General features: G+C 46.5%; 1 protein-coding gene across 1 annotated transcript in view; it reads right to left on the minus strand.

The window, feature by feature from the left end:
* The window catches only part of Hal (histidine ammonia-lyase), a 27,780-nt gene extending 13,772 nt beyond the window's left edge, over positions 1–14,008 (minus strand). The window contains exons 1-14 of the mRNA XM_021205220.2: positions 13,383–14,008; positions 12,812–12,872; positions 12,680–12,707; positions 12,270–12,344; positions 12,115–12,187; positions 11,849–11,915; positions 11,233–11,270; positions 10,522–10,647; positions 8,049–8,188; positions 6,560–6,607; positions 5,786–5,933; positions 4,587–4,682; positions 4,427–4,485; positions 2,223–2,303 (exon numbers count right to left, since the gene is read on the minus strand). Coding sequence (XP_021060879.1) covers positions 2,223–2,303; positions 4,427–4,485; positions 4,587–4,682; positions 5,786–5,933; positions 6,560–6,607; positions 8,049–8,188; positions 10,522–10,647; positions 11,233–11,270; positions 11,849–11,915; positions 12,115–12,187; positions 12,270–12,344; positions 12,680–12,707; positions 12,812–12,872; positions 13,383–13,629 — 1,287 coding nt within the window. The 5' untranslated portion in view covers positions 13,630–14,008. The remainder of the gene's footprint in view (positions 1–2,222; positions 2,304–4,426; positions 4,486–4,586; positions 4,683–5,785; positions 5,934–6,559; positions 6,608–8,048; positions 8,189–10,521; positions 10,648–11,232; positions 11,271–11,848; positions 11,916–12,114; positions 12,188–12,269; positions 12,345–12,679; positions 12,708–12,811; positions 12,873–13,382) is intronic.
* Between the last annotated feature and the right edge of the window lie 1,081 nt (positions 14,009–15,089).

Raw genomic sequence — 15,089 nt, forward strand, 5'->3', positions numbered from 1 at the left:
AAAAAAAAAAAAAGAACCACTGACATAAAGGAACACACACACATACACACACACACACACACTCACACATTAAAGGTAAATTGTGCTCATTGAATTGGGACCCAAAAGCATGGGGCATGAAATGTTTTCTCTTGAGATCAAAGATGCCAACCCCTGTGACTTTTATCGTCTGCCAATTTAACACTTACGGTCAAAAGCTAAAACCATGAACAGGAAGCACCTGTTTGAAGTCAAATTCTACTTCTACATCCATGGAGATGTAAACTCACTCTCCACAGAAGAAGCTGTTCAATAAATAAAAGGCTTGGTTGATGGGTATCCATCCAAACGTCTAAAGCACAACGCTGGGGAGGTTTCCCCGCTCTGTCCTTGGAGTTCCTGCACCAGCCTTCAACAGCAGATGGTAGCCAACAGGTCCTACAGACCCACTTCAGCTGGAGGGGACTTTGGACTCACAGAGTGCGACTGCTCCCCAGAGACAGTTCCAATCTCTCACACACATTGCTTGGGCCAACAGGCACCAAAGACTGTAGCGGTCCCTCCTTCCTGGTTCTAAAAGCTAATTCATTCTCTCTCTCTCTCTCTCTCTCTCTCTCTCTCTCTCCCACCTCTCAGCTTTATTAAAACTACATTTAGCTGTTCATCACCAGAGTTTGTATCTGTGGTATCAGCCAACCTCTGAATGACAATATTCAGACAAAACATTGTGTCTATGCTGTGTGCTGTCATTCTTCCCTAAATAGTACAACAAAACAACAACTTATATAGTGTTTACATTGTATTAGGTACACTAGGGAGGAGTCAGTATATATAAGAAGAAACCTATAGGTTATCCTCGAGTATCAAAGGGCTTTGCACATATAAAGATTTTGCTATGGGAAGGGTGTCCTGTACTCACTCCCTGACACACAGTCTTCTCTCTCTCCTCCTAATCCCTGCTGCTCTAATTTAGAAAATGAACATGTATTAGCCTCTGGTTACCCAATTCTGTTGGTCATTAGATTTCAGCAACTTCTACCTTTCCTAACACTTGGTGCAGTGGAACACTGAGAACCTGTTCCCTCAGGCAACATGAGTACTAGAGACGCTCACTCTCAGCTACCTGCAAATCAAGAGGCTTTTAATGAAGAAAGTAGAGGACTCGGGGCTGGAATTATGTCTGGGGAAAACCCAAATAGAAAACTGTCATTCCTATCCAGGAAGTTTCTGTTAATCCTTTCCCTTTGAACCTTTGAGTTACCCTTTAAGGTCTAACTGTTCGGGTACAGAATTGCTTCATCCTAGAACAAACCAGAGAGCTGAGGCTAACAGAGCATGCGCGAAAACCACTGTTCCTTCTGGGGAGTGCGGAGGCATCGGGATTTGTGGGGCGTTCTTAATTCCAAGGATTATTATGGAGCAACCCTAGAGCACATAAAAGGAAATCCTGAAATAGGCTTACAGGATAAGCACACTCAAACCTCGGGTGAGAAGCCCGACACAGCTGTTAAGTAACCAGCCTTCAGCTCACCCGGGCTGGGAGTCGCTCTCTTGGCTGCTCCCTCAGCCATTTCTCCTGTGTTCAGAAGGAAGGCAGCTGTGGAATGGGAAGAAAGGGCTCCTGAGAGGGTTGCCTGTTTTCACAGACAGCAATGCCTCTGTGGAGGCGGTACCCTGATTAATCATCACAACTTCAAAGACTCTCTGGGGGAAAGCGATCCTGTGAGGTACCCTCTCCCTCTCCAAAGACTGAGTCTTACTGTGTGCACAGAAACAGAAACTGTGGCCTGAGTCAAGTCAGAAAGGAACCTGAAGCCTTACCCCACCGGAAACATTTTGATGTTTGATGTGTTAGCGTGACCTTTCTGCCTAAGGCATCCTCCATCGCTAGAACCAGGCTGCAGAAGTGAAGCCAGCCCATGAGACGCTAATCACATAACAGCCTCAGCAGTGTCTTTTCTGCCACTGGCTTTGTGAAACCGGATCCACAAACTCTGGAAGTGGCCCTTTCATCTTTTATGGGCCCGGTTTTTTTTTTTTTTTTTTTTTTTTGAAACCACAGCATGGTAGGCTCAGAATCCAAGAGGAGGGTCACAGAAGAAGCCGCCCAAGTGCTCAGCTTCAGGGACCAACTCATTAACTAGGAAACAGAATAACAGGACGCTTTAAGGAGGATTGCGTAAGCAGAGCCTATCTCAGCCACCTGGAGAGCACTGATAATGTGGAGAACATTGAAAAGATACAGGATTGTCTGTGGCACTGTTCAGTTCTGTAGTGATGATGTCCTTCACAAAGGCTATTGTGTCGTTCACGATACCGTGGACCTAAAAGCACAATCAAAATATGACGTATGATTAATACCCAGCAAAAATGCTAATATTCTTGTAAGAGACTGTCTTCAGGCTTTTCCTTGTAACTGCTTTGCAGTTATAATCATAAAAAGTATAACTGGCTTAGGATATGAAGACAACTGATAAAAGTTCTCAGTGGCCCACGCCTTTAATCCCAGCACTTGGGAGGCAGAGACAGGTGGATTTCTGAGTTCGAGGCCAGGCTAGTCTACAGAGTGAGTTCCAGGACAGCCAGGGCTACATAGAGAAATCCAGTCTCGAAAAACCAAAAAAAAAAAAAAAAAAAAAAAAAATAAAAATTGCAAAATATAACTAATGGAAACAATGTAGCAATATCCTAGAAGCAGACCACTAAATAAAATATATTAGACTAATATGCTAAATATTGTGATATTGGAAAAAAGTGCCAACTCTAGCCACAAAGAATCTCACTTCTTTGTGATAGGATGTGGGCAAGTTAGGTTTCTGGTTGAAACAGAAACAGATTTGGAATGCAGATGATGGATGCTACCTTACTGTTGATAGGAAGTAAATAAGATGCTGTAGCATCTCTTGGATGTGAGTCACAGGGATCACACATATGGTAGCCATCAAGGGGATGATGGTCATGAAACATAAAGAACCACAGTAGAGATGCTCACAAGTCAATAGTCACCCTGCACCTTGTTCCGGAAGAGCCATGGTACACTTAAGCATTTCTCCCAGAAGTCCAGGAGATAATAATCTAGTGGTGTGATCTTGGGCACAGAAGGTACTAAACCCTGTCCATTAGATTCTGACTACAAAATGGGAGAATGTACCAACTACACTGTTGGGAAAATTCGGTGAATTAATATTTGGAAGACACTGTAATGGAGCCAGTCATGGTTCTTAGGGTAGCAGGGACTCTTAAGCCAGGACTTATTCTAATGGCTCAGTTCATTTGGCAATTCTTTCCCATGGATGTTTTTGTTGGACCCACGCCAGAATGCCAGGGTATCCCCAAAAACATGAGAGGCCTTCTTGTTGTAAAAGCATGAGGCAGTTTCATGGCGGGGCCCCGGGCCGATACCCATCTCACGCAGGAGACAAAGGAATCAACCCTGAAACCCAAAAGCTAGGGGTTTTTATAGGGAGTTATAGGGAGAAGGTTGGGGGGTTTTGGGGGAACTTGGCGCAGCTTTACACAATTGGCTTGATTACAAGTCAGTAGAATAATACATTCAGGTTGTAGCATCAACAATTCCAGGGAGGGTCAGTGAGACTCAGGCCACCAGATGGCCAATGAATCAATCAAAAAAATAACCCAAAACAGTTCCTGTGTTTATGTCTATCCTTGGGGCCACCCATCCTCAGGAATGTCTAAACAAGGGGCTCTCCTGGACATGCCTTCAGAGCCTGTCAGGCCTCAGGCCTTCAAGTTCCTAATAATGACCTATTTGTCTCGTGTTATACTTTTGACTATAAGTTCTTTGCTTTTCTTGAATTCAATTCCTTTTATTTTCTAACTATTATTTAATAAGGTACTTAAGTAGGACTTGCTGAGTCATACAAAATGAGGGTATTTACCTTAGAGAAAACACCCTTCTACTCTCTCTACCAGAACTTGACTGACAGATCATTTCTTGAGATCACTGTAATCTCTCATCAGTCAGATCATGCAAAAAAAAAAAAAAGCTTCGCCCATTTCTTACTTAAAGTTGTGTTAAAGACTCATGTATGACTGGTTTATACTTGATCATAAAATATAGATAAGGTATGCCTCACGGACACTTGAAATCTGAAAGACAGAATGGAACTTTCCCATAAACATTCTAGGTTGATTGATTGTCTTCTTTCCTTCCTGGAAGAACCAGTAAGACTCCTCAGACGCTACTTAACTATGTTGTAATTAACACGGGAGGTCAAGAGAAGGAGGCTTAGCCTATCCAGTAAGAAGCTGAAAATAACTGGAGACATGGAAGCATAAAATATCTACTATTTTTAACAATAGCAGTAGAGAGATTTAGATTGCATTAGGGTCATGACATGATCTGGGTTTGTCTCACCCCCACCCCCACCCCCGTATGAATTATTGGGCAAGAACCTTTGCTGGTCTCCTTGTTTCTTGACTTTACCTGTGGACAGCAGCGTAAGGTGTACGCATCCTGAACACGATCGCAGAACCTGTGGCTTTCTGTGCAAGGAAGGGCAGGGGGAAAGAAAACAGACAACACATTACCCATCTCTCCAGGGCACACAGCACCAATGAGCCCACTCAAACAAACTTGTCCAGACCTGCGATTTCTGATGGGTGGTGATCCGAGTCCAGGAGGGACCGGAATCGGAAAGCAACTTCAATTTGCCCGCGGTGAGGGCGGACAGCGTGGATGTCTGGAATGGAAGGAGGCAAACGAGTCTGAGCAGTTCGGACATTAGAATGAAGCACGGAGGGTGGGGGACCATCCACGGTGCTGGCTGAGCCCTCTGAAGTCCTGGGGGTTCTCACCTTCACGCAGCATGTTAGACACTTCAACCCAAAGGCATATTTTCCCTTATCTACTTGATCGTCTACATTGAACATATTGTGGTGCTAACTGTCTACAGAGTACCCTACAAACATCAGTCAAGACTCCAGGACCATGCTTAAAGCAACTGGACCGATGACAGCAGGGAGCATGCAGAGTGGCTTAATTTATTCAAGTCATTTTTGGACATTTTCCATTGTGCTTATCATTAACATGGAGTTATTATTAACTCCATTCATTAATTGTATTTGGATAAGATACAAATACTTTTATCATTTTTGCCTTCCCAATTTTCTTATCAGAGCAATCCTAACGTGTGTGTGTGTGTGTGTGCGCGCGTGTGCGTGTCTGTCTGTCTGTCTGTCTGCCTACCTGTCTGTCTGCCAGTCTGCACATGTGTAAATACATGAATGGGTGCCTGGGTGTAGATGTATGAAGCCAGAGAAAGTGTGGATGTAAGAATCCCTTATGTGTTCTCCATCTTTCCCCTCTTATTTTTCATTTTGAGACCGAGACTCTCATTGGCATGAAACTCATCAACTTTGCTTAGCTCTTGCCCCAGGGATCTTTTTGTCTCCAGCCCCCAAGCTCTGGGCACACAAGCACTTGTACTGCCAAGTCCGATTTTTAAAAAGTCAATTCTAGGGTTGAATTTAGGTCCTTCTAGGTAAACAAGATCTTCCCTTAACTAATCTCTCCTCAACCCCTTTCACTGGAATGCCAAGTCTAACAAACTGACTCCTAAAACAATAGCTAGCTTAGCATGCCAGATCACTGGGTGACCTGGAGTCGGTTGCTTTATGTCTGCCTTCAGAACATAATTGTTACCAGACACTGACAGCTCAGGCTAGCCTGTGGCAGTTCCGGGTCTTCTCGCTCTTCACTGCTGCCCACACCCTCCACCTCCGTGCCTAAAAATGTCAACCGACTTGCCCCTGTTGAGTGAGTAACCAAAGAGAACCTGCTGACCTGTATCGAAGGCTTTGGTGGTGCCCTTCAGCACCTCAAGGGTCAAGGCAGCCACAATATCAGCTTGCCGGGCAATGGCGCTGGCTCGCTCCAGCGCTTCACAGCCCAGGGAAGTGATCATCTGGGTCCCGTTGATGAGTGCCAGGCCCTGTGGGGGGGAGGGAGGGGGCAAAGTTTCCTATTGTTCTCACTGGAATGAACGCTCGCTCGTGCGCAGATAAACACATTTGGTGTCTTCTGCTTTGGTGGGAGAGAAACTAGCCCAGCTGAGCCGGGTGACTCTATGTTTTTGAAAGTGTGGGGCGATCCTGAGCGTCCACGAGCTTGATTAACATCGTATCTGGAATCATTAGCCTGAATCTGACCAAAGGCCACTTGCCTACCGTTCCCCTGCCAAGGCAGCCGTGTGGCCCTGCAGTGCAGAGTGTTGTGTAGCGTCTTCAGCCCTCTATGTTGGTTGCTAACCTCTCACCCTCATAGACAAGAATATCCTGGCCCAAACTTGTGGCTCAAAGCATCTTAAAGGGCCTTGACTGAGCATATCTCATCAAGCTCGCTAGAAAACTGTATTTGATGTTTACATTCTTAGAGAACCCTCAGAGACTTACAGCATGGCTATATTAAGTGCTCACAGAGGAGCCCTTTCTTCAGTGAGCAACTGTCAATCAACACATTAACTGTGTTTGGTTTAAGGAATCTGTGAGGCTGGTGCTAAGGATGAAAACAGCCCATATGTAAAGATTTGTTAACACAAACAAGTTTTTCTTGACTTACTTCTTTTGGTTTCAGGACAATTGGTTTCAGTCCGTGGGCTTCTAGAACCTGTTGAATGATTAAAAGCATGTACATTGTTATTACTGGACATACAAGCTTACTTTTTATTTTTAGATAGAGCTTAGTGAAATACTTTCAGTACTAACATTTAAAAAGATTAAGCCTATACAAACTTGTTCTAACCGGGTTTGGAGGGCCAGCATCTACCCCTGTTTAGTTTGAAAGCAGACTTAGCAACTTTTACACTTTTGAACCAAGGGCTTGACTACCTACAGAACAAATTTTGCTCTCAAGTTCCTCTGTGTTGGGCCTCAAGCTTTGAGATTCACCCAGATACACCGACTCTCCGGTCAGGCTGGGCTCAGGGCTGGCTGTCCACACGCTTCCGAATCCAAAGCACGACCCCCAAACAGTCCTCTGCCCTTATCCCTGCATCGTCTGTCACTGGGGGCAGGGCTTGGGGGGCAAATGTGTGTGCCCGAATGAGGAGATTATGGGTCCCCTCAACTAGGTAGAGCCAGGATCCCAAGAAGAAAGGGGCAGGTGCTCTTTCTCTTACATAATCAAAGTAAAAAGTATTCTCCTGGGTTTCACCAGTCCTGGCTGCCCTGGAACTCGCTTTATAGACCAGGCTGGCCTCGAACTTAGAGACTCTCCTGCCTCTGCCTCCTCAGCGCTGGGATTAAATGCATGCACTACCACAGCCCAGCTGGGAAGCAACACTCTGGAAGCCACATTGTGTCTGAGCTTTATCCTGTAGCTGAGAGAAATGCTTGCAGGTCAAGCAGGATGTGTTTGGATTTGCTGTTAACCGAGGTCAGGCTGGCTGCCGTATAAAGGTGGGTGCGGAAACAATGTCCACAGAGACAGAACGGAGATGGGCTGCATTGAAGAAGGGTGACCTGGAAACCAGGTCCCCCAAAAGATGATCTAGTCTCTTCTTCCTCCTCCTTGGTCCTCTGCCCCTTCCCCTTACAGTTAGGGTACCTCTCATCAACTGCCCATAAAGGACACTTTAAATGATGTTGTTGCGATCAGTGCATGAGGAAATGCTCAGTTGCGATCAGTGCATGAGGAAAGCATTAGAAGCTTTGTATAAAACATGCCCTTCTGAAGAGCTCATCAAGGAAAACACCATGCTTTCTAGAGGCCACAGAGCAAGCCTTTCACAACTCTGTACCTGCAACATAAGCCCCCAAATGCAATCGTGACCCGGTATGACCTCCCCAGTGGGCACCAGCAGTCTTGTGAGTGCAGAATACATTCCTGAAATTACTACTAGCAACGATACCCTCCAGGCTGCATCCACGTCTGGGATGCCGGCGGGTGACTGTAGAAGCCAGTAAATACCCTTTCCTAGTCTGACCCCTAGGCTTTGGTTGTCTGTAACTGAGCTGCCGGAGAGACAAGGAGACAGAACAACCCACTGGAGTCTCCTGGCTCAGGCAGAGGAGGATTGCTAGGGTTGGAGCTCTTGCGTGAGTCTTACATATTTAGCATCCGCCCAGCCACTCTTCGGGGACCACATCTTTCCTTCTCCAATGAGCCCCAGAGCGAGATGAGAGAGCGGGGCAAGGTCTCCGCTGGCACCCACAGTTCCTTTCTCTGGAACATAGGACAGGCAGGAGGCTGCAAGAGAAGTGGGTACCAGTTACGTCAAGAGTGTGTGCGCCATCTTGGTTATCTTTGCATGGCCTGTGAAGCCAGCCCTCATCTCCAACAGAGTGTAGAGTTGTTTTGTAGCACAAACACCCAAGAATGATAGTTTAAGAGAACCAGTTAAGCCAGGCAGGGGTGGCACACTCCTTAAATCCTGGAACTTGGGGAGGCAGAGGCAGGTGGATCTCTGTAAATTTGAGGCCAGCCTGGTCTACAGAGAGACTTCTAGGACAGCCAGGACTACACATCGAAACCCTATCTCAAAGATCACACCCTCTCCCAAACCCCCTCCGAAGAAGCAGCTGAGCTCTTATGAAAGAGGAGGGTGAGGGTGGAGAGAAGAAAAGAGGAAGGAAGGCAGGAAGGGAGGAATTGAGAAAGGGAAAAGAAGGAAATGTGTATGAGGTCATATGGGTGGGGGAGCGCAGATGTCCTTAAGGAAGGACACGGTGCTCGGGCTGTCATGACTCCATTCTTAGGAGTCTAGAAATATCTCAGAAACCCTATCGCAAAAATCACACCCTCTCCCAACCCCCCTCAGAAGAAGCAGCTGAGCTCTTATGAAAGAGGAGGGTGAGGGTGGAGAGAAGAAAAGAGGAAGGAAGGCAGGAAGGGAGGAAAGAAGAAAAAAAAAGAAAAAAGAAAAAAGAAGGAAAAAGAAAAAAGAAGGAAGAAAAAGAGAAAAGAAGGAAATGTGTATGAGGTCATATGGGTGGGGGAGCGCAGATGTTCCTAGGGAAGGACACAGTGCTCAGGCTGTCATGACTCCATTCTTAGGAGTCTAGAAATATCTCAGAAACACAATGATAAACTAGCTGCTGATCATCATGTCCTGGTTTATAAGACCAAAAGGTTAGAAATCACCAAAGTACAGAATTAAGAGACATTCAGGTAATCAGATTATAAGGAGTCATTAAAAGCTGATGGAGTATGCTTAGAAATGTGTAAGCGGTTACTTAAAAAACAAACAAACAAACAAACAAACAAAAAACCATGGACTGTTCTAGAAATGTGGTCCACAAAACTATTATTAGCAAAGTTCTTTAAGGGCAATAAATTCATAGGCAAAGCATACATTCTCTGTCTCTCTGTCTCTCTCTGTCCCTGTCTGCTCTTTCTCTCTCTGTTTCTCTTGTCTCCAGTCATTCAGTAACCACCCCATACACTATCACTATTTATACATGAGCATGTGCCTATTTTAGACCTTTCCCCCCAAAACATCACCCCAAAACAGAGGCTTCTGTTTCCTAAAATAAAAGCCCCGATGATGGTGTTCGTATTTCCTCAGCTGTTGCTAAGTAACATCAGTTAGACACATCACTGACAATCATGAACCAGCTTCCTGACTGTAGCTGACCTGGGAAATTCTCAGAGCATCAGGGTCCCTCAGATGTCTTAAACTACCAGAGCTCAAGGCTGCAGAGCTACTGTCTTGGGTTTGAGGCTTGTGGTGGAGTGGAGCTGCATGATCACTAGGTACTGTAATGGGGTCACTATGGATCTGTGTAGACCACCCTAGTCTAGCCTATAGGTTGTGCCCTCCACCGGTCAGCATGTCACATTTATGAGTCTCCTGTGCCCTCAGTGTAGCAACTCAAGCATTTGGTCTTCTCTGGATGACTTCAAGAGACTTTGTTTCCTTTCCCATTCCTTTCCCCCCAAGGAGCCCTGGGATTCCCATCCACCTGATGCTTTGTCCTCTGCTGTGTGAAGGGACAACTTCCTGAGCCTTGAGAACCTGGTCTCCCCCTTTAAGCACTGAGTTTAGTTGCATCGAGTCTTATTCCACAATGGCTTCATGACTAGGTCAATTATTTACCTTGTCACATTTCTGACCCTACCTTTTTACAGAGTTAGATTTCTGTGTGCTAGTGCAACTTGTCCATCAACCAGGGAACTTTAAGACTTCAGGTTCCCCGGGTGCCAACTGGAGTCATTGTCTTGGGGATGGACATCATCCAGGAATTATGTTCCTGGATGACTTGGTGCATCCTTGATCATATATGGGTACCACTGGATAGAAAGCTCTGTATAGACCTGAACTTAAAGGCATAATGGCAGGGTGAATGCTTATCTTAAATGTTAGATCAAAGCTACAAGATGGACCATCCTTTATGGGAACAATTAAAGCTCCCAATTCTTGCTACCCAATTGCCAACCAGTCTTCCTTCTTGCCAAACCAGTTTTACACTAATTTTGATTATTATTATTATTTTTTAATCTTAGCATCTAGCCATCCCAGTCTACCTTGTGGTGTGTAGCCAACATCTCTGAAATACCAGACTAAGGACACGTTGCCTTACCATTAAATGCTTCAATAACTTGTTTCAGCGTCTCCAAGGAAATCCCACTGTATCCTTTGGCTAAGACATTGATCCTCAAAGCCAAGAGCATCCGACACCTCTCAGGGCTGAGCGGTTTCCCAACACCTACAAAGCAGAATTGTCATTTTCTTTAAGAAAAAAAAAATCCTTCTCCACCTCCTGCCTGCCCCCTTGCCCCCATCTTTCAGATCTTTTCCCACTTTGCCAATCTCCCCCTGGCTTTCTGAAACTGGGTGGGTGGTGTTCCCTGTTGTCTGGACCAAGCTAGAGGCCCAGGTTCTCCTCAGCTCCTTCTTTTAGAGTCCTTCAGGGAACCTCACCTGCCTAAATAGCTTCAGAATACTTCAGAGAGACCTTGGCACAAGCTCCTTCTGTGTGATGGGCTCAGGGTTCATCCTGTCTAGCTCATGACCCCAATGCTAGCGTTCATTTTCTCCCCTAAATGCAGTGGTCTCTTCATAGGCTGGGACCCCATCCTTCCATGGGGCTCTTTCTGTTTTCTAAGCTGTAGCAGAAGATTGGTCTGGCCTGATGTCTCCCTCCTGGGACTCCTGGGTCCTGAGCATCCAGCTCTTGGAATGCATTTGGAGCATGCTACCTGATGTGATTGGTAGCATGGGACTTGCATGATGCTAGTCAGTCACGTGAGCTACATGGTTTGGGAGGCACCCAATACTAGGAACAATTTACCTGAAGAATGGGAACGGACTAAGTTGACCTGAAGCTCCCTGGAAGAGAAAGATGAGAACCCTCTTAGACACCGGTGTGTGTGTGTGTGTGTGTGTGTGTGTGTGTGTGTGTGTGTGTGTAACATGCTTTCTCAGCTGGGAGTATAAAGAGAACAACAGGGAAGGCTTTAGAGGAGCTGCTGCATGCGGGGAAAGGACACACAGTAGGTCTTGTTCTCTCATGATGAGTTGGGTACATACAAGTCAGCCCCAGCCTTACACGGCCCATCAAGTAACATGAGACGCTTGACTGTCTTCCAGGGTGAGAATTTGCTGCCCATGGCTCACATATCAGGATATCCTGCATATCAGATATTTACTACGATTTGTAACTGTAGCAAAATTACTATTATGAAGTGGCAAGGAAAAAAATGTTATGGTTGGGGGCGGGGAGTCGTCACAACATGAGGAACTGTATTAAAGGGTCGAAGCATTGAGAAGGGTGAGAACCACCGGTCTGAAGTGAGCTCTCAACAAATGTCAGTGTTCTTTTAAAAGAAAATGTGAATGATCTTCACGGGATCAAAATCTCAAAGTTGGGGCAGGTGGGGTTGTGAGGGCCTGCATGGGAGACTTACTGTAGCTTATTGGCAGGGATGACAGTTCTAGCAAATTTTCCAAAACCTGTGGTGATGCCGTAAACAACTGGAGTAAAAAAAAGAAAGAAAGAAAGAAAGAAAGAAAAAAAGAAAGAAAGAAAGAAAGAAAGAAAGAAAGAAAGAAAGAAAGAAAGAAAGAAAGAAAGAAAGAAAGAGACACTCTCGTGATTAGATGCCACAGGGGTTCTATTCCTATGTTTGCCCGTAAAGGTAATGCTGGGACATCCCGAGAGAGAAAAGGGTACCTGTTCTTTCTTTGATGATGCTGTCGATGACTTCCCGGGACTGCTGCACTTTCTTCTCAGCAATTGAAGTGAGCTAGGAGAGCATTGGCCAGGAGTGAGCGTAGGAAAGCCTCCCATGTCCACGGGCACTGTCCTTCCCGTCCTTCCGCACGTACCTTTATCTTGTAACGTCCCTTGCCCAGGTTGACCAGATCCTCCGTGCTCAGACTGTCCCCATCTAGGGCAATGTACTGCACAAGATGGGTGAGTTTCCGTGAGTGGGAAGGGCTTTGAAGAAGTAGCCTTGGATTTGGCCTGATCCCAAAGATAGTTTATTTTTTTTCTGAGGCATTGATGTGCTAATTAAGAAAATGGCTGGCTTACGGGAACACTGGGCAAGAAAAATCAGAAAAACAGGAGCCAGGCTCCCCATAGTATACTCTGAGCTGGATGAAACCTGTCTTTAGTATAATGTTCACCCTCTTCCTCCTCCTCTTCCTCCTCTTCCTTAAAGTGGTAGGTGGGAGGAGGCATATTTCAGACATGACAGGGTTTTATATTCCCCACAAAAAGAAAAATAGCTTACCTTTTCAGGCTCCCGGTATTTGCTGTATCTAAAACCAGGTAAAGGAGCAGACTAGCAGTGTGGAAAAGCCCCAGCCCCACCGTGTCAGGACCAGCCCCCCATCGCTGACCAAAGGGGATGCACAAAGGATACAGGAAAACTCCTTCTGGCTGTGACGGAATGAAATCAGGAGACATTGCATCACCTTCAATCACTGAAACAAGAAGGGGAAAGAGGGGCCTGGCAGGTCACGGGGTGTCACTTTAGGGCAGGTGTCAGACCCAGGAATTAACCCCTCCATGCACCGAGCTTGTGTTTCATAGCTATGGCTGCTGGACCGTGACTTCCTATGCTTTCACACAGTCTTAGCATCTTCACACAGGAAAGCAAAAAGCAGAAAGGTAGCCAAGAGATGTAAGTGGAAGACTGGTTCTAGCCTGCTTCCATTCCACTCTGGCAGTCACTTACAGAAGAATTCTGTCATTGCAAGGGACTCTAATCTGCACCCTTGGGTTCAAGTCCAGACAGTCACTGTGGCCTGCCTCTCTCCATCTATTGCAGGCTGGGGGTGGGTGGGGGGAAGGTAGATGATAAAGCAAGGCTTGAGGCTCCCCCAGGGCAAGTACTCAAGCCCTTTTTTTCCTCGCCGTGTTCCCTGACACGAGGGTGACATCGTCCAGGACATGCCAAGGCAGTTCACTCTATTCCCCTGAGGGCCACTCACCCACTTCTACGAACTCATTGTCCTCCAAGGCCACCTCCAGCGGGTCCTCATTGTCCAGCAGGCCCAGGCCCTTGCACCGGCGCACGAGGAATCGCACTTCATCCACCGAGGTGAAGCCACCATTGTCTGGCTTGTTCTTCATGTAGCGCCGCACAGCCTCACGGCCCAGCCAGTCAACAGTGAGCTTCCCATCCTGACAGGGCACCGCCAGCCATTCCCCACGCACGTGCACCGTGTACCTAGGCATGGCTTGGCTACTACTGCCCTCCTGAGCAACAGGCCACTGAAACCAAGGGCTGGCTCCTTTCCTACAGTCCTCGATTGGGGAGAGCCTTTATCCTTTACCAGGGAGGGGAGTGTCTGCTGGGGTGTGGTTGGTCGGGAGACTGAGAATGGACTTTCAGAACACACCCCTTCCCTTGCCTTTAGCCATTCACACTTTGAACAAATATTGATTGCGGTCTCTGGTGTTCCTTTGGCCTTTCTGGATGCTGAACTAGGCACAGGAGAGAGGGATATGGGTAGCTGAGCCCACTTTTAATGTAGCCTGGTAGGTAGAAAGACCAAAGGGTCTCTGACCCTGGAAGTCCTCCTGACCAGGGGTCCCAGTTGTCCCTTTCCCTTTCTGAGTCTTCCTTGAAAGCTGCTTATAAACACCATGTTTCCCTCTTTAGGGAATTACCCAATTGGTAAAACGCATCCCCTCGGTCAATTGTGACACCCAGAGTGTAGCAATCCTCACTCATCTATTTAATCCACAAACACGCATTGAGCAATGCCTCCCTGCCAGTACCCCGTGCTTCCGAAGCCATTGCTCCACCAAAGAAAGCAGTTCTGAAAAAGTTGTATCTAGACACATGAATCACCGTAGCTTGGAGGCCCTCAGCTCGCTGCCCTGGGGTGAGTGAGTGAAATGGGAAATCTTCCCATTTCCTAAGCCAAAGGCAAATTCTCTATTACCGAGATTTGCGTCATCTACCTGGGATAAACCCTGGCTCTGTGATTCGCAGTCATTTGAGTCCCCTGGGATTCAGCTTTACTCCTCTATAAGACGAACATCCCCACGGGCAGCTGGAAGGACAAAGATAATTCCTGTGTGTCAACCCTGAGGTCTGTGCCTGCTGGATGGGGAGGCTCAAGATTGCTCTCACCAGGACTTTGACTGTAACACTCCACATGCCCTTAGGAGTGTGTGTGTGTGTGTGTGTGTGTGTGTGTGTGAGAATATTCCTTATCTTCTTATCTTTGCCCCTGGATATCCCTAATTCAACTAAGCTTCTTCCCTGCCCCAAACCGCTTCTCCTGTATCCCCCCCCCCAACCTAACTCTTCCCCACCTATGTTAAGGAACACTGATAGCACAAAAAGAGATTCAAAGAATTGTGTGCGCTTTAGTAGTATGTCAGTTCTGAGAAATTTGATTATTCCAACAGGAACCCTGGCCTGCTTCTACTTCATTAGAACAGTTGCTCTGCAGACGCCCATATCCACATCCAGTGTCTTACTATCAGTCTATTGAAATGTATTCATCAGACACCCACACCCCGACTGTGCCCTGCAATTTGGCAACATCTTGATTTGCTATCAGGACAGATGTTAGCTTCCGTTCAGTATTCCACCTCCAGGACACGGCCTTCCACCTTACTTAGCTCATCTCTGTCCACAGACCTGACCTCCGGTTAACCCTTTCTTCTCTTCCTGAACCCCA

Source organism: Mus pahari, chromosome 9 (genome assembly GCF_900095145.1).
Source record: "Mus pahari chromosome 9, PAHARI_EIJ_v1.1, whole genome shotgun sequence".
NCBI classification, from domain to species: Eukaryota; Metazoa; Chordata; class Mammalia; order Rodentia; family Muridae; genus Mus; species Mus pahari.